The following is a 23,595-nucleotide window of genomic DNA, read 5'->3' as shown; positions in this document are numbered from 1 at the left end:
GGAATAGGGGCTGGTAATTTAGAGAAAGCAATGTCTGCTGAGAGATAGAGATCGGGATAAATTCAGATGCTGATTCCCACCAAACATAGCTGTCTATTGCTAAGTCCCTCGAGGCCTCAGCCTGTCCTGAACCAGTTCTTGCAGGCTGTGCTTCCTTTAAAGGGCGCATACTTCACATACAAGGACTGATTTTTCTACCCTCTGCAAAATCATCCCCATGCTTGTGTCAAGGTCTGTCCAGGAACCCTTCCCATGCCATTTATGTGAATACAAAACACAGGAAAGGCAAGTTGGACAATTTAAAATGCAGCTTTCTAGAAGCCAAACATGTATCCAGGCAATTATGAGGATATTTGCATAAAAGAGAATTGAGAAAAGTGCCAGACCATACTGTGTAGTCATAACAATGTGGGAGTGGAGGGGGTTTCCCCCCCTCACAGCCAATTGTCAGCAGAAATTACAAACAGCAAATTTGCTATTTGCAGAAGCCGAACTTCCCAGGCTCTAAGTGGTTAGACTAATAAGGCTTACAGTTTTCCTAAAACTGAGGCTGTGGAGCTCAGACTTATGCAAGCATCAATTATGGGCACATAAAACTTTCTGAAATAGGAAAGGGCATTCAGTTCATTGGGCTTAGGAACACTTCAAAGGTCATCTACCTTCAGTATTTTTCTTGTACCTTTCATTCAGTTCCTTATTCCAAAAGCAATTTGAAGTGCTGTTGTGAGGTTGTTGGATTTTTTTTTAAATTTGCTCTATGAAGTTGCTTTTATGAACATCCTCTGTTTATTAACTCTTTGGCAAAAAGAAAAGCTTACCTTAGCTCACTTTATTTATGGCAATTTGCTGAAGGTCACAAAAAAAAAAAAGACTAAGATATATTGTCCCTAATCCACCCACAAATAAATGTCATTTGCAAAATAAAATAAATAAAAAATAAAAAAAAAATTGATCTGTTTAAGCTCTTTTCCCAAAGGACTGTGAAAGATAGAGATGAATATGAAGGCATTGTTTTATGATATTAATATGCCTTACATACTTGTTCCTGTTCAAAGGTAACTTAACCTGATGACTGCTATTCACCAAATTATTTTGCCAAAAAACATTTTAGAGTTTAAAATGGATTGTTAGAACTGATTAACGCTGCTCTAAGGGATAAAGTTTTATGTTGTACTTGTCTATCTGTGTGTATATGTATGTGTTTGTGCTTTTATTAGGAATCTGGGAAAACATAAGACAAATTTTAGAAAACATAAGCCTATTTTCACATTAAAAAATTGAACATGTATTAATTATTTTGATTTGTTTTTGTTTGTCTACACCTTCATTCTTTTAGTCTAGAATGAAGACTAGAAATAGCTCTGGAATGTACAGTTTTAGAGAGTTGTCTGACTCACTAAGAAATGACTTACTCAGGTGTTTAGAGTCTATATATGACAGAGGTATAACTTCAACTCAACTCTTCCAGGCTTAGTTGCATTTCCATTATGATATCATTATTCTTTTTTGCTTTTTGTATTTAATATTTTAGAAGAATTTCATTGGCATCAAAATTTTCCTCACAAAATTCATATTCACATGGAATAGTTAAGGAAATGGTTGACCATTGATTGAAGCGATTTCCTTGGTACCTATTCTCTCTCTTTTAAAATTTTTGATAGTGTTTTATTTTTCCATATACATATGTAATTTTGAAAATATATTTTTTGTAAAACTTTGTGTTCCTAAATTTTTCTCTTAAGTCTCTTCTCCTCAAGACAGCAATCTAATACAGATTAAATGTACAGATTAAACAAATTAAATACATATTTTCATATTTGCCATATTGTATAAGAAAAATCAGACTAAAAGGGGAAAAATGTGAAAGAAAAAACCAAACAAACAAAAAGATGAAAATCTATGCTTTGATCCCCATTCTGTCTCCATAATACTCTCTCTGGATATGATTGACATTTTCCACCCCAAATTACTTTGAATGACCACATTGTTGAGAAGAGCCAAGATCAGCACAGTTGATCATCACAAAATCTTGTTGTTATTAGGTACAATGTTCTCCTGGTTCTGTTCACTTCACTCATTGTTAGTTCATGTAGGTCTTTCCAAGCTTTATTGAAATCAGCCTGCCCATCATTTCTAATGGAACATTAACATTCCATTACCTTCACATATAATAATTTAATCAGCTACTCCCCAACTGATGGGTATCAACTCAATATCTAGTCCTTTGTTACTACAAAAAGGGCTGCTACGAATATTTTTCATATATGCTTATTTTCCCTTTTCTATTATCTCTTTGGGATATAGACCCAGTAATAAGACTCCTAACTTTTGTGATACTGCCTGATCATAGTTCTCAGTTTCTCTCTCTGAATCTACTTAGCTTTTTAAATCTTTTCCTGCACTTCAAAATGTAATAAACTTTCAAGACTCGATCCTTCATGCTTCACATAGGCGTTCACAGATTCCTCTATGCTCATAGCATCATCAGTTATAATAGAGCCCTGGGAAAAAAACCTGTCTGAATCCTGCTTCAAACACTTACTAGTGGTATGACCCTGGATATATAATGTAATTTCTATCTGCCTCAGTTTTCCAATCTGTAAAATAAAGACAATAATAACATCTATTTCCCAGGATTATTATGAGGATCAAATGAGATAATAGTATGTAAAAGGCTATGTAAACCTTAAAGCACTATAAAATTATTATTATTATTTTATTAAGAAGTTCAAGAAGATTAGTGCCTCTGGTGTGAAGGCTTGCCATGTTCTTTTTAGGGCTTTTTATCTACCTTTCATTCAACTCTCACTTGTGGCTTCAAGAAGCTACAGCAAATAAAGCAGCCACATGCCCAGCAAACCAAGTTGAGGCTAACTTCCAGGCCTCTAACCTATTGGTGAGTTAGGGGGATGTCTACTATTATGTGAAGACTTCCTCTGGTGGAATGGATGGATGAGAACAATTTGTTGCAAAAGGCAGTTGAAGCCAGCACTGTGAAATGCTTAGAGCTTGACCAAGCATCAAATCTTTCAAGGTCACTCATTTTATACTGAGCCACTACCAGTTGCCTTGACTTTTGTCTTGACACTGGACATCAATGACTCAGAGAGATAGAGTAAAATTGACAACTTTGTGCACTTTTGTTTCACTTTAATCCAATTTACACTCAAGTTAAGATGTCACCTGTGATGTCATTGATCCTCGTTGAAAACAAAGAACAACAAAATTATTATTATTATTACTATTATATCCCACCCCATCCCCAATGCTATTAATAAAATTGATTTAGGAACTACATCTTCTATTTCATCACCAAAGAGAATTCATAGATCAGCATATTCTTTCTTTACAACTTTTAGTCCTAAAGCATTGTCTATATTATTGAGATAGTAAATGACTTATATAAGGTCACTCAGACAGCATATGTCAGAAAAAGAGTGATGGTCATATAACCAATCAATGTCCCAGCCAAATTCTAGTTCTCTAATTCTACAAGTCTTCTGGTCATCAATTCAAATTCATTTGGTTAGAGTAAGTGAAGTCATAACAAGCCAGTTCTATATTTCATCTTTCCCATTTCTGTTAATGTTAACCACTATTATATCACTCATCTAGCTTTAAAGTCCTGAAGTAGTTTTTATTCTCTCCCTTCCTTTCTCTATATCAATCACCAACTCCTGTTCATTTATCAACTTGTCTCTTTCTCCCTTTTTTGTTCTCATTCAAATTATCTTCCATATCACCATCAAATAGTTCTCCCCAAAATATTTTTATCACATTGTACTCTTTAATATTACCCTCTCCCTTCTAACATCAAACTCAGAATCTTCACCTATATCATACTATTCTACCATAAAAACCATGTTTTTGTTTTTGTTTTGTTTGCTGTTGTTCAGTCACTTCATATAGCTTTTTGTAACCCCTTTTGGAGTTTTTTTGGCAAAGGTGTTATCGTGGTTTGCCATTTCCTTTTTTAGTTCATTTTATAGAAGAGGAATCTGAGGCAGACAGAATTGTTGTGTGATTTCCTCAGGATTACACAACTAGTAAGTGTTTCAGACAAGATTTGAACTCATGAAGAAGAGTCTTCTGATTCCAGAAACTGCACTCTATGCACTATATCACCTAGATGCCCCTAAGAACCATGTACTCTAAAATAAAAACAATAATTGCAACTGAAAAGATAACACATTCTTTCTTCCTAAGTAACTCTCCTTATTGGCTTCAAATAAATACTCATTCTTGTCTCCCTATTTTCATTCATGACCTACCGCATCATTTTCGCCTCTGGAAACTTCAGGAATGAAGCCCTTCCCATCTCTTAATATAAAGCCCTCCTCCCTTTTACCACCCAGGAGCCTGAATTCAGTGAACATTCATTCATATTTAGTCACCTTCAGAATCATTACTCATTAAAAACTATTATACCAGCTACCCTCAGGAAGTTGTACAAGAGGGATGCAGGGTATACCGCTCCCATCTAAGAGATTATAGTCCATGCCAACAAGGCCATGCACAAGAAACCCTGAGCTACCATCCATTGCACTATTTATAATACAGGAATTTTTTAAATGAATTTGAGGATAAGGTCAAATCAAGAATGAAGAGAGATTGGGGATAGGAGCAGAAAGAGATTTCTGACTAGATTTGGGATAGAAAGAAAAAAGGATTCCATCAGTTAATGAACACTTTTTAAGTGCCTACTTTGTACTAGGTATTATAGGTAGGAAGACAAAAGACCATAGCTGATCCCAAGGAGCTCAAAAGTGAATGGAATCTAAGCTCCCTTCTGAAAGAGTATGAATATTGAATCTTTCTCTGTCACTTGCTTTTTGGCACATGATACTTTTGTATTTGGATTTTTTACAAAACTCTTTCCTCCCTTAAGTGAGAAGAGGAAGTTTAGAGTCCTTCTTGCCTCAATAGGTATCAAGAAGCTTTGTGTATTATGTCATTTTGGTGGAGAGCTAGATTAGTTTAGTAAATTAGGAGTCAGGAATCAATCAACAAGTATTGAAGGCCAGGGTGTGATCTTGGTTCAGTGTGACCTTCTCAGTCTCAATTTTCTCATTTGTAAATAAAAATATTTATAGCATCTACCTCACAGAATTGCTGGGAGTTCCAGAGAGATAATATATAAAAAGAAAATGTTAAAGTACATATAAAGTAGCATGGTGGTGGTTTAGTGGTATGGCATCTAAGTTTATAGACTTTCTTGCCTCCTTGTATGTGATACTCATCCCCCAGGAGAATGTTGATTTTTCAGGGCAGGGAATGTTTTCCATTTTTGTATTTCCAACCACATAGTCCCTGGCTTAATGAATGCTTGTTGATTACTTGATTTTGTCTTTGTTTCCCAAGTACTGAGAAATGGCATAGACTAGTGATTAAGAACACAGCCTTCAAGTCAGAAAAGCCTACATTTAGGGCTTGACTTTGAAACATAAAGTTGTGTGACCTTGACAAGTCATTTAATTTCTCAGTAGCCCTGGCTAATCTCTAAATAAAAATCACAGAGCAGGTACTCTTGTACATTGTTAATGGGAACTTCCAAAATAGGAGTACCCTGTGCCAAGGAACTGGTTTGTCCTCACAATTGTGGTTGTTCACTTGTGCCCAAAATCTTTATGACTCCATGGACCATATAGTCTAGGGAGTTTTCTTAGCAAAAATAGTGGAATAGTTTGCATTTTTCTTCTATATGGGGTTAAAGCAAACAAAGGTTAAGTGTCTTGCCCAGGATCACACAGTTAGTAAGCATCTCAGATAGGATTTGAAATCAGGTATTCCTGACTCCAGCATTCTATCCCCTAATTTTTCTAGTTGTCTCTTGCCCCAGCTACCACAAAAAAAAAAAAAAAAAAAAAAATTCCCAACATATACTACAATGCTTTCCACTTATGTAGTAGGTTCTTGAGAAATGTTTGTTGAATTAAATTTAATTGCTTTTTTTCCCAGAGCTTTTCAAAAGGAAAAAAAAAAAAGCAACACATGGAATACAGTAAAAGAATAGTTCAATGGCACAGTATACCAGAATTAGCCAGTGCCTCTAGATCACAGGAGGACTATGTGGTCAGGTGTTCAGCTCACCAACTCTGTGACAAGATCAATGACATCTTTTGACTACAAAAAGAGATAGGACTAGCATCCAAGACACGGCTTCCTTCCTGACAGATTTTTCTCCCTACTTGGCTATCAGATTCCTTCACTATGCAAGAAGAATTGTGCCAAACTTCAATCCTGATTTTTATAAGTCCTTCCGACAAATCTGGCATCAGCAACAGTGCAATGACAATTAGCATGTTAATTAACGCTTTTTTCCCCCTTAAATTTGGTACTATCCTAGATCTCCTTCCAATTTTAAAATCCAGCTCTCTAGCTCCATCTTATGCCATGTTCCTGATCCCTTTCAGTATATAAAACCAAAGGTATACTGAGGTACATAAAATGAGAAGTCATAATCTCAAAAACTGTTTCTTAGATACAGAACAGGACAAGCAAAAAACAAATGTGACTCTGTGTGTATATGCTCATGTATGTGAGTGAAATCAGCTCTATAGCTCAGTGGATAGAGGGCTAGGCTTGGAGTTCAAATCCATTTATATAAACTCTGTCAATCTGGGCAAATTACTTAATCTGTTTGCCTTAATCCAATGGAGAAGGAAATGGCAATCATTCCAGTTTCTTTGTCAAGATAATCTGTGGAGTCAAAAAAGTTGAACACAAATGAACAACATCTATATAGATATATCTACATCTAGAGAGAGATAATGTATGAATATATACATGTATATCATATATGTATATACAAAATATATATTATATAATTATTGTATTATATATGTATAAATATATACATAATTGTTATGTTATATATATCACGTTATATGGTTTTATATATCATTATACAGTATATATGCACACATATATAAACTCTGCATATATGTATATATATGTATGGATATACAAAAATACACACTCATACATAAAGAAAGCACTCAAGGCACTCCACTAGAGATCAACATCCAGGTTAATACCTGTCCATTAATCACAAGGCTTTGCATCTCATTATTTAACCAGCTCTGAAGCTACTTAATTCTTTTGTCATTTAACCCACTCTGTTTCATAAGGACTAGAGGGAACTCTGAGAAATGTTAACAAATGGTTTGTTGAGACCTAGGCAAATTGTTTATAAGACTCCCTGTCCAAAAAGAGAAGAGGAAAGGAAGAAAGGAAAAGGAAATTTTATAATAGCATATAAACATATTATACAAACAGGATCTTTTTTATGATGGCTTTTATGATGGACCCAATTCCTTTTCCAACATTTCAGAAACTATTGTTTTAATTTTTAACTCATGAACGTTTATCAGAAAATGTAGTAAAGATCACTGGCCTGTAGTTGAAAGAATCTACTTTTTTTTTTTCTTCCACTAAAAAACTGCTTGTTTCCAATCCGGAGATTCCTCTCCTCGTCATATTTTTTTCAGATTGCTAACAGCAACCCAGCAATCACATCCACAAGTCCTTTCTGGGATGCAGTTCATCCAGGCTATGTTTGGCTCTTAGAATTTATAAACCTCCCAAATGGAGAGCAGCCAAATGTCCTCTCTCAGAAAAGCAACACCAGTGCTTTTTAACCCCAGCTCTTCACCCCTCCCTCCCCTGTTGTCAGTTTTTGTTTTTGCTTTTTTTGTCCCCACCCACTTCTTCTTGCTGAAGTTCTCCAGATTCACAGGTTTGTTTGAGGACCTCAGCATTAATAGCCAAGATTTGAAAGAAGCAGGGGGGACAATGCTGAATCTGTAAAGGATTTGTTTTTTTCCCCCCTCAGGAAATTGAAAACATTTCAGACACTCAGCTTTGTGTCTGCAAAAGAGGAGCTGGCGAGGGGAGACAAAAACAAAAACCTCTTCCTTCTCCCAGGGCCCTGTTCCTCACCCTAGACTGTGCCCTAGAGTGGGTGGTCACAGGAAGGGAGCCCCACCTCTGAGCATAACTGCCGGCTTGGGGGTGCTGGAAGCCGAGACCTGGCAAGGCTACAAGCTTGCTGCTGCCTTTTTGGCCCTCCCTATCAGGAACTTGGGGAGCACAGCTCAGCATAGCTATGAAGAGGCACAAGTTCCATCGACTTAAACATGTAAAGGATGTATGCAGGATTCATGCCAGCCCAGGAACCATGCCCGGGGGATCTGGGCGCCAGTTCTTCTCAGGGGGATTTCTCAGAGATCATAAAATTCCCCTTCATTCTCCGGAGAAGGCAGGAGAGCTCCTCTTTATTTCTGAAGCCTACGTCCCACTTCCTCCTATTACTCTAGTCCTTCTTAGTCCCTCCCTCCTCTGAATTCCTCACAATCTCAAATAATCAATCTTCAATTCACACTTAATTTTTTTCTAATAGTTTTATGATTACCCAGGTCTTAAATTAACCAAGAATCTCCTTAAAAGTAAAGGCCATGTATAAAAATTTCAAAAAAAATACTTCCACACATATACTCTCACACATAATACACAACACAGAACAATTGATAAATATACAATAAAGTTTTGTTGATTTGTAGATGGATTGAAGAACCTCAGAGTTATTGATATTAACTATCTTGGGATGAGGTGGAGATCTTGGGTGAGGAGGGAGAGAAAGTAACCCAATCACAAAGCAAGAAATTATTATATTACTGTACTATAATGAGAAAACATGTGAAGTACACATGGGATAAAAATGGCAGCTGAAGTACATTCGTGCCAAAACCTATACACACACATAAATACCAATCCATGTGTGCAAAACTATAATGAAAGTAAAAATAAAATAAAATAAAGGCTGAAACCACTTACTCAAGCTATTTACTTTTATCCCTAACACTGAGTTCAAAAGAGAAGTTGTCTCTGTCGAAAAGGGATCACTGGAAGAAATAAAGAATATAGAGTACATGTCCTGATTGGTGAGATTTTGAATTTTTACCTCAAACTCCTCCATATTTTAGTCAAATAATTACTTAAACTCACTTTTGACAAGAATTTTAACTGGGGCAGGAGACTGGGCTCTGGATTTAGAACCCAGATATTCTGGCTCTATAGACTCTTTGTTATATAACTGTGTCCCTCTCCCATAGCAATATTATGCCTGATCCTGACTTGGTATGGACATCTTTTGTGGTACTTATGCAAATGTAGAAATTCCTTAGAATCCATCTCCCACCATCTCCCACCTTAAATCTAATTTTGGCGGGGAAAAGACATGAGGATCTTGCTGAAGCTGACATGTGCTCAGCGCTTTGCCAGCTTTGGAATCAGGTCTGGCAACCATTCTTTGTTAGGACTCTGGGCTCTCTTCCTAGGTGGAAACTGTTCATATCTTGACTTCAAAGAACAGTTATTCCATGATAACCGATGTCCAAGCCATTCATTCTTAAGTTCTTTCTTCAATTTCTACTGCCATGTAACTCTCTATATGACAAACTCTCCCTGCCTATACCTGCTTTACTTTGCCAAGATGTTCTGAAATATGGACCTTGATGCCAGACTTCATGTTCAGAAGCTGCTTCCCTTTTCAAGTTCCCCCAGATCTCATACGAATTCCCACTTTCAACACTGACTACTTCCTTGGGTTCTATGTTTTTTTGTACTTTCTCTAGGCTGCTGGAGTGTTCTCATTCACCCCAATCTTTACTCACCATCCAGTTGTACCCTTCACGTGCTTAAAAATCTAAGCTCTAACAGACCCCATTAAACTCTATCCATTCTGTCTCAGTCCCCAAATAAACAGATTTCTTCCCCATTACCATTTGTAGCCATGTGACAGAGTAGAGTTAGGAGATAAGTAATAATAATGATGATAATGATAGATAGCATTTATGTACTAAGATTGACATAACACTTTATGCATTTCATCCTCACAACAATTCTGGGAGGTAAGGGCTATTAGAACCCTCATTTTACAGATAAAAGACTGAGGCACAGAGACAAAAAGTGCCCTGCAGGTGCATGAACAACTAGTAAATATGTGAGATTTTATCCAAAGCAGTACCACAAGAAAAGGTATTTAGACTTCTGGGTATTCCCTTCTATCCCCATGCCTTTACCCTGGTTCTTGAGCCTTGATAATCCTACCTATAAAATGAGGCAAGCTGAATAAAATGATCTCCTAGATCTCTTTCAGCTCCAACATTCTGAGGCTGACTTCTTGTCTTTTGTTTTTGTCCCTGAACACAGAAATCATCAGCAGAGCAATGCTGAGGATTAATAACAACCTCCTAATTTGCCAGGTTTTGGCATTTAATTGCAGCTGGATAGAGTAGCTGCTGATCAATAAGGCCCCAGGGGGAGGGGACTTTTATTATAATGTGACTGTTAGGCAGCACACAGTCCTAGCAGAGTAGACAGCTTAGTTTAGGGAATATAAGTGTTTAGTAGTCATTTTTATCCTTAGGCAAAGATAAAAACCTTGTATGTTCTAAAAATGACTTTACTAAATCATTGTCAGTTCTGTGAATTTTGCTTTTAACAGGGATAGCTGATGTAAACCTTGAAATTATTAACTCGTCTTAATTTGATAGAATTGATCATGCAGAGGTAACAGAATATTTGAGGTGATTGGGTGAGCCACAAGAGCCAGGTCCATGATGGAAGAAAGCTTTTAGTCAGTTTTCTATAGTCACCAGCTGTGACTGTAGAAGTCTGTTTTCCCAGGGAAAAAAAGAAAAAAAATTAATATGCTGTTCTTCTATGTCATCTATGTTCAACACTTACCTGATAGAATATGGTTATGAGGAACCCAGGGGGATTCCTATTATCACTTTATTTTCCTTGCTCCCTGCCTAGGCTGTCCTGAGCACTTATCTATGTCCAGAGACAACCAGAACACCTGCCAGGAATCTTATGTCTACAGGTGCTCAGATAGGGATAGAGGACTGAGAGATGTATCGCTAAATTAGCAATTTTTTTAGCAAAAAAATTAGCAAAAATTGCTAACAGAAGTATTAAGATAACCCTATTTTCTAATTCTACTCTTCATTCTCTGGTTAAAAGCCAGGCCTCTGGAGCCCAAGTTCAGGAAACAGGTGAGAAGGAAAGGGGTTGGACCTGCCTAACTAAAAAGAAGGAATAACAGAGAGAAAGGAACCATTATCAGTTGCTTTTTTTTTCCTTATCAAGAATCCAAACTAACAATAAAGGAAAAAACAAGGAAGACATTTAAGCTCCACTTTTTCACACTCTTAAGAAAACAAAGTCATTTTCACTTTTTTTTGTTGAGTTACATTAAGTGACTAATAAGTGTAAAGCTCTATGCTAAATTTGGGGAATTAAAAAAAAGAGGTGGGGAATGAACCAGTCCCTGCCCTCAGAAAGTTTACATTCTACGAGGAAAAGGAAGAATACTATCTGGGTATATGTAAATTTAAAGAATATGGTTCATTGGGAAAGATATTGGATTTGGAGTCAATAGACTTTAGTTCAACTCCCAGGCATAGATCAGAAATTAGCCCATCATCTCCTAATTACCTGTACGATCTTAGACAAGTCATTGAAAAGCTCTGTTTCTCAGTTTCCTTATCTGTAAAATAAAGGACCTATTATAAATTAGTTGACTTCCTTCTTGCTCTAGATGTATTATGCTAATTAATGCAAAGTAGATTCAAAGGCAGAAAATTAAGGGAGGGTGGAGCAGGAATGGAAAAGGTCTCATAAAATTTACCTTCTCTTAGAAGAAAAAAACCAATACATATATAAAAGAAAAGATGAAAAAATGTATTAATCAGAACAGTTCAAAACACTTTAACCCAGCTTCAGCCAGTTCAAAATAGTTTAACCAGGTTCTGCCCAGTTCAAATTTAAACTAAACCAGTTCTGATCAGTTCCAATCAGTTCCAACTAGTTTACACAAGTTCAAAATGCCTGGAACACTTCACACCAGTTTGAACCAGTCTAACCAATTTGAATTGGCTCAAATTGGTTTAAATCTTATTCAATCCAACCATTTTCAAGTGGTTAGGTACTTTAATACTTTGGTGATGAGATAACTAAGTACTAAATCAATTAGGCATATACTTCAGCACTTAGTAACCAGGTAACTAAATACATAAGTGCTAACATACTCAATTGCCTAATTACCTTTGTGCTTGATTGTCTAAATACCTAATTGTCCAAGAACTTAAATGTCTAGGTCCCAGGTCTTAAAGAGCTCTCAGTCTAATGGGAAGACAACAAGTCAACAGGAGTATATAAACAAGATATAAACTATGTAAATTAAAGTTAGTCTCCCATGGGGAGGGACTAAGATTAAGAAGGATTGCAAAAAACTTCTTTCAAAAATAAAATGGGTCTTCAAAAAAAGCAGAGAAAGTAGGAGGGAGAGATGAGTTAGAAAGAGCATTCCAGATCTGGAGGAGAGTCAGTGAAAATACATGGAGTAAGAAGGTAGAATTTAATGTTCAAAGAGCAACAAAGACTATAGAGTATGTGGAGGAAAATATGGCATAAGAAGCCTGGAAAGGTAGGAAGTTGTTAAGTTATAAAGGACTTTAATAACCAAACAGAGGATTTCATTTTTGATCCCAGAAATGATAGGAAAGCATAGGAGGCTATTGAAGGAGGATAGTGTTGATATGATTAAATTTTCCCATTAAGATGGATTGGGGTGAGAAACTTGAGTAAGAGAGATCATGAGCAGGTAATTGCAATACTCCAGGTGTGAGGTGCTAATGAGGTTTGTTCCATGCTATCAGAGGAGAGAAAGGAACATATACAAGAGATGTTATGGAGGTAGAAATGACAGAACTTGAAAGTTTATTGGGTAGGTGAGAAAAATTGAGGAGTCAGGGATGACACCTAGGTTGAAAGCCTAATTGACTGGGGAAATGATGGTCATCTCAACAATAATGTGGAAGCAAGGATGACACTAGGATTTGAAGAGAAAGATGAGTTCTGTTTTGAACATGTTGGGTTTATTATCCTTATTGAACAGTTAGAAATGTATGACTGGGGATCAGGAGAAAGGATAGGACAAAACAAACAGAGCTGAGGGTTGTTGACATAGAGCTGGTGACTGTAGAAGCGGATTGATCACCAAGTGAAATAGTAGAGAGGCAGAAGAGAACAGAGTCCAAAAGTCTTGGGAAACCCACGGGATTAGTCAGCTGGATGTGGATGAACATCTGGCAAGGAAGACAGAGAAGAAGCAGTTCAATTAGTATAAGAACTTGGAGAGAGCAGGGACAAAAAAAAATGGAAGAAAAAATAGAATAAAGAAAAGGGTGAACTACAGTGTCTGGCTGAAGGTGAAGAAAGTATGGGGATAGGGAGAGTATAAAGAAGAGCAATGGTCTGAAAGTCAATAAGCCTTTATTAAAACTCTATACATACTAGGTACAATGCTAAGCACTCAGAATATATATACAAAGCCAAAAAGAAGACGGATCCATGGCTGGAAGACAGTAGAATTGGGCTCTCTTTTCAACTCTGCCTTTCTTAACTATACAGCTTTGGAAAGTTGCTTTGCCTCTCTCTGGGCCTCAGTTTTCACGACCAACAGGAAGGGGCTCTATTTAATAGATTATCTCTGATTTCCTTCCCAACTCTCCCACCCTAGGTTATTCTACACTAAAGCAAAAACATTTTTTTTCCTTCCTTCATCTCTCTGAACTCACATGAAAAAGAGGATCAGCCATGAACTATTTACAGATTTGGATCTGGAAAATCATATTCCCATCACTGGATTTCTGCTGGCTTTTCCAGGGGGAGGGGGGGTTGAAATATACTTAGTTACTCACTTCCTGTGCTGGCTCAGATGCAGGGGGGCTGTTCTCCCTGAAACAGCTGCTGCTTTCCATTGCAGATACACCTGTCACTCATCGGGCATGTGGCAGGATTTTTTTTTTTTTTGCTCTTTTATTTTGTAGATTTTGAAACATGATTTGTTGTAGTTTGAAATGGAACATGACATGTCCAAATGTTTCTTTTGCAGATACTAATTTTCCGGGATTTAAAACAAGATTGGGCTCCAGGGTAACAATTAGAAGTGGGAAACAAAAGCAAATGACTAAACCATTGCACTCAAGAGGTAATGATATAGTGGCAAGGATGCTGATCCTGGAATCAGGAGGATTGGGTTCAAATCCTGATTCTACCATTGGTTATTTATTTGTTCTTGGACAATGGAAATCAACTGACTTCCCCTCTCATTCTCAGTTTCCTCATTTGATAATCTCTGCCTTGCCTACAAGGGACTGGGCAGGAGGAGTGGGATTATGAACATTGAATAGAATTATGGATGTTAAACTGCTTTATGTCTTTGTAAACTATGAAGTACTTTGTAGACAGTAAATACATGGTTTTCTAGTATTATTCTAGATATTGATACCAAATGTTTTCACCTGTATGAAGTCTTCCCTGATCCTTCCATAGTTAGAAATTATATTTCATTCTTGAGCACTTCAGAATGGGAGGAAGTTTGATACAATTGAAAAGGAGCCTATTTTGAATCAGCCATTCAAGTAATATTGAGCAAATTACTTAACTCTCTAGGACTCAATTTCTTATTTGTAAAATGAGAGGGGTTGATTAGCAGATCCCTAGGTTCTCTTCCAATTTTAAATCTATGCATAAAAATAGTACTTTCCTTTTCCTGATTATATTCACCTACTGGTTCAATTTAATGAACATTTATTAAATACCTGTTATGTTCTAAGCACTATACAAGGCTCTGAGGAAAGAGGATGAGAGAAAGAGACATATCAGAGAGAGAAAGAGGAGGGGGAAGAAGAAAGAAAAGGAAGGAAAGAAAAGAGGTAAGAAAAGAGGACAAAGGGAGAGAGGATTCTCACCTCAAGAGCTTAAATTCTACGGTTGTGTGGAGATTAAGTTGACATATTCTATTCCATACTATAGTTCTTTGTATTATCCTTTGTCTTCCTTTCCTTTAGACATCCAGGTGGTTTCTTAAATTTGTTGAGATTTCAGTTCTATATTCCCATATTTACCCTAAACTCTCTATTTTCACTATTACCACTCTAGTAAATGTATCTTTGACCATTCTTAGACCTGCTAATAAACTAATCTATGATGCAAAAGATCTGGTTATGCCATTTTTATATTCACAAATATTTATTTACTCCCTATTACTTGCATAATAAAATTATAATTTCATTGCCTGACATTCCAGTCTCTCTCCATCCTGTCCCCAACTATCTTTTTAGCCTTCTCTCTCAGCCCTCTCTGATTATAATCACTCCAGATGATGTGGATTCTTTATACTCCCATGGAAAATATTCTATACTTCCCCATTTTTGCCACTTTTCTATAATCTCTTCCTCTCTCTGAGCAAAAACAACTAGTAGAAATTTTCCCAAAGCATCAGTCAACAATAATGCATTAAACATTCGATACGTGCTAGTCGTTGTACCTGCTCTAGGGATAGTCCCTTTTCCCAAGGTGCTGATTATATTCTATCAGAGGAGACAACATGTTCATATATATATATTTATTTATTTATCTATTTATTTATTTATTTATTTACAAGATACATATTATGGAACTAAATGTAACCTTAGAGGAGAAATCACTAGCTGCTGAGAGGATGGAGGGTGGAGAACAATCAGTAAAGTTTTCCACTTAATCAAATTGGGTAGTTTACAAACACCTTTCTTTTCATCTCTTCTAGGTAGAACAGTGGACTGCTGGGCCTGGAGTTAAGAAGACCTGAGTTCAAATGTGGCCTTAGTTACTAGTTGCATAGCTCTGAGCAAGTCACCTAATCTCCATTTTGTCATCTGTAAAATGTGGAGTATAATAGGACGTATGTCTCAAAATTTTAAGAATGAAATGAGAAAATATTTGTAAAGTACTTCGCACAATACCTAGCACATAGTAGGTTGTGTAAATGCTTGTTGTTGTTGTTATTGTTGCTCAGATTTGATTATAACTTTGGTAATAGAAACATTCTCTAAAGCAGGGGTCCTCAAACTAGGGCCATGGGCCAGATGCTGCAGCTGAAGACGATTATCCCCTTCACCCAGGGCTATGAAGTTTCTTTATTTAAAGGTCCACAAAACAAAGGTTTTGTTTTTACTATAGTCCCGCCCTCCAACAGTCTGAGGGACAGTGAACTGGCTCCCTATTTAAAAAGTTTGAGGATCTCTGCAAAAGCACCTTGACTAATTTTTAGTCTTCTCCCTCCTCTCCAACTATTGAATTTTTATCAATCCTTTAAAGCAGAATTTAAATACTATATTGTCTAAGAAGTCTTTGCTGAATCTAATAATCGTCTTGGCTCTACAGACCTAGGACCTCCCATAGCATTTTGACTAGAACCTCTCAGAAACACTTACCGTATAATGGAGCTTGAAATCATTATCTGCAAATTTACAGTGCCTTGTACATATTACACATTGAATAAATGTTTTGCATTCTTGCATTCATTCATGGGTCATACATGGCTGAGAACTCCATTTAGGTAGGAATCTTGCTTTTCTAAATCCTCTATCTTATCCAGAACCAGTTTTGAACACAGGCAACCAATCAATCAACATTTCTTAAGCACAGAAGTGCTAAATACATGCTTTAAGAGTTGAATTTTGTATATGCCATATCCACTTTACCAAACTGCAAGTTCCTGAATCAGTGCCTTCTTGTGGCAGAGGAGCTTGCATAATTCAATGAAACTATGAGCTATGTCATGCAGGATTGTCCAAGACAGATAGGTCACAGTAGAGAGCTCTAACAAGAGGTGATCTGCTGTTGAAGGAAATGGCAAACCACTCCAGTGTCTTTGCCAAGAAAACTCCAATGACAGAAAACCTGGCATGCTATGGTACATGGCGGGGAATTGCGGGGGCAAGAGTCAGTCACAAATGAACAATAACAACAATAAGTTCTTTGGGGACAGCAACAATATCTTACATACTATAGGCATGGAATCATAAAACATAAAAGTCTTGTTTATAAGGGACCTTAAAATACTTCTAGTTCAGCCTTTTCATTTGACACATGAGGAAAGGAAGACTCAAAGACTTAAATGGTTTGGTTAATAGCTAGTACTATCCAGTGCTTTAAGGTTTTGATCCTCACAACCACATTAGGACGAAGATGCTCTTGTTATCCCTGTTGTACAGATGAAAAAAGAGGCAAAGAGAAGTAGACTAAGTAGTCCAGGTTCACTTAGCTAGTAAATATCTGAGGCAATACTTGAACCTTAGTTTTCCTGATTCCAAGTCTAGTGCTCAGTTCACTGACCAAGGTCACACAAGTAGAAAGGGAGAGAGCCATATTTAAACCAAAGTCCTGTGATTCCATATTCAATGCTTAGTCCAATACTGCCCACATTTTCAGTGTCCGATTCAATGCTTTATATAGTCAGTGCTTGATAAATGATCGTCATATGGAATGAAACTGAATAGAGAGAAATAACAATAGGGAACCTTGTTGAAAGGAAATGACATTCATGTGTGTTTAATACATAGACTCTGACATTTTTCAAGGTTGGCACCCCACTTTTGAAATGTTCCCTTGCAATATCAGGGCACAATGATATATAAAAGGCAGGTTTGGACAGTCACCAAATTTGATTGATATCCATACATGGAGTTATGCCAGATGCATGGCAACTAGGTCAGATAAATACAAATGAAACAGAACTCATAGAGTTTAGTCATAATTGTTTAGATCATCTTGTTGTCAATCTGAGTCAGCTGGAAGATTATAAAATAACCATATTTTGGCCAAAATTTGGTATATTTTAAAGATAAATTGATCAGTCAAGAATTAGTGATTCTTCTTGACCATCTAGACCCAAGATTATTTTTCACTTCAACCTAAGAATTTTCCATTTCTGTCCTGGATAAGGAGATTTCTAATTGCCTTCCATGAGAATAGATGAATGAATGAATGAAAAACCATTTATAAAGTCATTACTAGGTGCCAGGCATTATTCTAAGTGCTAAAAATTGGGGACATGAATAGATAAAACCTTCACTTCAAAGAGCTTACTTTTTGACAGAAGACAAAAATAGAGAGAGGTGTTGAATAAGGTGTATTTGTTCAGTGATGTCACAAGAGTGATGAATAGAGTTATAGAGCAATTAATTGACATGTTCTTTCCAGGAAAGTTAATGTTGATTTCATTATTTTTAGCCACAATATGTACCTGGAGGCATGGGATGAAGAAGGCAGGACAACAGTAGCATGAGTGTCGAGGCTGAACTAGAATTTATTGAAACACATAGATCAGAAGCTTAGGCCTTAAGGCAAATCTACAATGTTGGTTTAGAAGTAAAGGGCAGAACCCAGAAGTATAATGAGACAATGGTATAAGAAAAAGAAGGGGGACTTGGAAACAGTTTGAATGAAGTTGTCATGAATTATGATGAAACCCCAGGTGGCCTGAAGCGTGCATCAGTCACACTCTATAAATTGTTGAGCCAGTTCTAGATGAATATGATGTAAATAAGCTATGGTCAATTGCATTGGCAGAGATTTCTTATCTGTCTCTAACTGGTTTATGTAAACATTGCCCCCAGGAAAACTTAAACAGTATAAAAAAGACTAGTCAAATTCATTTATTCAATTCCAGGGAATATCAATTATAGGATCACAATTCAATGGTGAAAGTAATCTTAAAGGCCAATACTCTCATTTTACAGAAGAGGAAACTGAGTCCCAGTTTGGGGGAAAAGATTTGTCACAGTTTACACAGTGAAAAGCAAAAACAGTCATTTGATTTCACATACAATGTTCTTTCTAACCCTCTCTTTCAACTTTGTGGAAACAAAGACAAAAATATCCACTCTGGCAAATTGGACTATTATTTTTTGTCTTGTTTTGGGCACCATGCAGACAAAATAACTGAATTATTGACCTTTTATTCTACTTCCCTACTGGATACCTTTATAGTTGTATGGACATAGCCAATGGTTCACTATAGTATGTGATTACATAATGAGCAGGATTCTTTCCTATGGCAGAAGCAAGACTTTGGGGACGTGCAGTGTAATGTACTTCTCTGCTCTTTTATGTTTTTGGCTGTGTCTTTTTGACATCAAGACAGAAGTAAGGAACAAAGTACACTGTTTTAGAAAGATTGGAAATTCCCTGGCCTCTAGATTTTATTGGGCTCAATCTTTTTCTTCCATTTCTTTTTTTTTTCTCGAGCTACTATATACAATCGGTCTGATTATTGTGGGATTGCTTAAATCTAAGTCCTTTCAAAACCCAGTTTCTGATGGAACCTTGGTGTTTATGCTGTGGATGGAGCCCTCTTCTGGAGAAACTTTTCAACAGGTAATAAAAGAAGGTTTTCATGGTGGCTGCTTTTTCTTGTTCTTTTTTTTCCCCAAAAACAGAATAACTGTTGGTAATCCAGGTGTCAGTGAAGTAAATCAAACAGGAATTGATTCTCCATGATATGCATTCTCCCTTATCTTTCACTAACTAGGCTATTAATTGAACTCACAAAGGAATTTGATTTTCCTTAAAAATCACTGGTATTCTCTTGAACAGAGCCAAACTCTCCCACAGGTGATAAACTTCAGAATAATTGCCTTGATTTCCAGAGCTTCCCTCTGGCTTTTTCAGGGAAATTAGTTACCGGAGCACATTGGTTCTATGAAGTTTCTCTGCATGATACATTGTGACACACATTAACCACTTAGGCTTTCCTTTTCAGAACTCATGACAGCTGAAGAATAAGTGTTTGTGTGGGTGCACACGTGTGTCTATGTGTGTGACAGAGCGAGAGAAAAGAGAGACAAAGTGAGTGAGAGGAAGAGACAGAGAGATACAGTAAGCAATGTCTTTTGCACAAGATGATTTGATATATGAAATGATAAATGATTGAGCTTACATTAGATCCTTTGGGCAGGTTGTTCCATGCCCTTTCTACTTTCTACCTGTATGCATTCTAACCAGGAACTGCAGCTTCTAGTTGGTCTGCCATTCTAAACTGACTGTCCCCAGTTAGCATCCCGTTCCCTGAGAGGGTTTCTGTGACTCTCATATTCAAAAACACACTATAGTCTTTTTTTTTTTTTTACTAGAAAATCAAAGTTCAGGCTGGAGGACTCTCCTTGCTTTAAATGCAAACCTCAGAATTTTCTGGAATGTTTCAAACAGCTCCCAAGTGACTATTCTCCAAAACCTGTGGCCACTCCCTGAAAGCCTAATTCGTGAGAGATTACTCACTAATGGTCCAAACTTTTTGTTAGTTTTAGTAATTCTATTCATGGGAACAGCAAAAAAGAAAACAACTCAATATTTATTGGAGACTTTGTACCACATGCCCATCTTGATAATTTTCATGTTTGCTCCTTCTTATCTAATAAAATCCATGCCTCCACCTGCATATGTCCCCTTCTCCCCAAACACTCCAGTGCAGCCCAGAGGTGACTGTTTCCTCCTTGTGCTGACTTCCAGCCATTGTTGCCCTGAATTACATTCATCTTCCACCTCCCAACAGGCATAATACAATTTTGTGCACACCACCATGGCCAATGAGCTCACAGAGATTGATTGCTTCCAAAGGCGGGCACCGGGGGATTATGAAAGGACCATTGCAACTGCTATGGAAAAAACACACACGCTTGCCTGAGCCCCACCAAGGCCAAGTGACTCATTTTCTTTATTACATTGTTTTTCCTTTGCCTGTGTGTGTGTGTGTATGTGTGTAAGCACACTATTTTTTTTTTCTTTCTCTGCTTGAGGAAAGTTTTCCCTTGTTGAGTCAGATGGCACATTTTGGCTGCAAAAGTTACCACTCCCTTCCCTCTGACACATTCCAACTCTCTATTTTAACCCTTTGGCATTTGTCTGAATTCCTAAATAAATAGTCTCTGTTGCAAGGGAGCAACGTTAGTAGTACATGGACTTTATGAATGCATCACAATAAAGAATGGAAATAGACACCCCCTTCAAGTCCAGGACTCTGGAATACTGAAGGTATCCCTCTTGAAGCTGTCATCTGTGAAACTATTGGCCTGTCAGGCTGTTCCCAGGGATCCTCCAGATGTGTGCCTCTGTCATCTAGCTTTTACTGCTTCTAGAGAGGTAAAACTTTTGACATGACCTGAATCAAAGAACTCATCAGTGATATTTTAAGCCCCTCACTTAGTGAGAATGACCAACACTGAATGAAGGTGGGGAGGAATCATTTCAGACCAGGTCCTGGAGCTTCTTAACGAGGTCCAACAATACCTGGGGCACAAGTACTAGATATAGAAGCCTCTTGTCATGGGTTCAATTCCACCAGGCTTTTAGGAAACACAGATGTCTGGGATCACTCAGCTTCCAGTAGTCCTAGGTGACCCAGCTGCCCAGGTAGAACCTGAAACCAACTGACCATAAGTTAGCCCTGAACCATACATGGCTCCAAACTAATGGGATCTCAATACCATTCCAGTTAATGGGCATACAGCCACCAAAGAGCTAAGGCACTAAGCCATTCATAAGGGGAATTCAGCACCTGGACTTCTGGCTCTTTTCCCACTCGCCTGCATCAACCAGCAAGGCAGCCCTACTCAGGAGGTGCTGATTCCATTCCAGCCCTCCAGGTTCAGCTACCTTTGACAGCTTTATTTTCTTTCCCAGCTTTCCTGCACACACTAGCAATCCCAGTTGGTCAATTAGAGTCCTGGCCAGAAGCTTGGCTCCCCCAGCCTCTGATTTTTACCTCCTCGGGGCACATTCTCACTTATTCCCTCCCACCTCCTTGCAAACTCACTCAGCACCCTGCCCCTATCAGGTCCTCCCACTGCCTTGCACGAATACAGGAAGACAGGAGATTCCTTCCTACCCTGGTCAAAATCCTAGGCCTCCTGATCACCTGTCCACTGCCACTCAATTTGGATCTCCCATTGGCTGTGACCCTAGGCAGACCTGGCTAACCATGTGCCCTCCAGCCGTGGGTAAAGAGCTTCTCGGGTCTGCTCTAATCCTGGCTCCCTCTGGCTGCTCCTATTCAGCTTGCCAACCAACCATCATGCCCCTGGGTTCAGAAGTACATAGCATAACTTCACAAGGTCCCTACTCCATATTTTGAAAGGCTCCAGAAAGTGATTTTTGAGACTACACTGGCACAAATCAATTCCTGATAAAGCTTCCCACCTAGCCTCTCTCTACAGTCCCAGCACTCTAAGGGTTAACAGAACAGCTGAGGCCCTGAGGTGGGGAGGAGGAGGTATTAACTTTTCCAGCACTCAGAGCCCAGGATGCCCAGCTTGGGTTCTTCCCTAAAGAGTTTTAAAATGGGAAGGACATGAAAGGTACAAGAGGTTGAGCTTTCCAGAAGCATAGGCAGGGTATAACCGAACTAAGGGCTCCCTCCTAAGGAAACTCCCGAGCTGGAGCCCATCAACTACAAGAAGACCACCACCAGGGAGGAGGCAGAGGGAGTTCAGGGGAGCTCCTAGCTCTCTTCCCGGCTGACTGACAGCAACAGCAGCCACCGGCTCCCGGGTCTGGGTACATTTTCTTGCTTTCCAGCAAAAGAGAATGTAACATAAGCTAACATGGACATAGACACCCCCAAGCAAGTCAGTAATTCTGGAAACACTCCTCCCCCCCCCTTCCTATTAGGGGAAAGAATAAAAATGCTTCTGAACTCATTGACAAAGGCACGGGAGAGAAGACACCAATTAGTCCCTGCTGCTTTAAGAAGCTGGACATGGAGAAAAACCAACGATCTTTTTTTTTTTTTTATTTTAAACCCAGCCCAAGGTCCACCAAATCAAATCAAAGTTGCACCACTTGGGTACATCAAGGAATAACAAGGCAGCTTGCAAGATACTTCCCTTCTTCCCTTGCCTGTCGTCCCCTTCTCCGGTCATCCCAAAGCGCGCGCGCACACATACACACACACACACACACACACACACACACACACACACACACACAAGCACACACTCTCTAAATAACAATCCATAACAATCCAGTGGTATCTACCCTGGAAAGCTACCGCTCCCCTATTCCAGGCTCTAACTGTATTTCAGAACCCTACAGACGTTGAGCAAGACTACCTGCATTGCAAGCACTTCTAGATTAAAAAAAAAAAATTACAGATAGAGGAAGAGAGGGAATGGATGGCAGGACTCCAGAGCTTGCCAAGGTTTGCCTTACCTGGGACAGCAAAAAGGACAGGGTGAGCTGAGTTCTCTGCTGCATTTTGCCAGACTAGAAGCAAACGGCGGCTCTTTCATTCATGCGCCCGGCTGCACTGAGCATATTTTCGCTGTGAAACAGCCTTTGAGAAGAGACTCTGCTTTGAGAGCCAGCCAACTTCCCAAATAGATCAGCAGCATCATCACGAAAGCATTGGATAGAGGCTGATGACCAGAACCAATGGCTTTACAAGGATGATTTCTTCATAAGGCTTCCTCATTTTGCATCGCAGATATCGGGCGGGCACCTCTCACAAACACAACCCTTGGAAAAAAAAAAAAGCATTTGCCTTTAAAGTGTTTAGTTTCAGACCTAACAAATCATGCTTATGGAACTCAATAGTCTTCTCTCCTTTTCAGAGAATAGAATTGCACAGGGGAATAGCAGCAACTTAGATCCCAGTGCAAAAGAGCCTCTTTATTAAAATGTTAATAAGATCTACTTTATTTTCAA

At 38.2% G+C, this 23,595-nt stretch overlaps 1 protein-coding gene across 1 annotated transcript in view; it reads right to left on the bottom strand.

The window, feature by feature from the left end:
- The window catches only part of LOC127546533 (cadherin-13-like), a 633,923-nt gene extending 610,647 nt beyond the window's left edge, over positions 1-23,276 (bottom strand). Inside the window, exon 1 of the mRNA XM_051973593.1 lies at positions 23,101-23,276. Coding sequence (XP_051829553.1) covers positions 23,101-23,145 — 45 coding nt within the window. The 5' untranslated portion in view covers positions 23,146-23,276. The remainder of the gene's footprint in view (positions 1-23,100) is intronic.
- Between the last annotated feature and the right edge of the window lie 319 nt (positions 23,277-23,595).

This window comes from Antechinus flavipes, chromosome 2 (assembly GCF_016432865.1).
Source record: "Antechinus flavipes isolate AdamAnt ecotype Samford, QLD, Australia chromosome 2, AdamAnt_v2, whole genome shotgun sequence".
In the NCBI taxonomy this organism is placed as follows: domain Eukaryota; kingdom Metazoa; phylum Chordata; class Mammalia; order Dasyuromorphia; family Dasyuridae; genus Antechinus; species Antechinus flavipes.
This window is presented reverse-complemented; position numbering and strand designations above follow the sequence as displayed.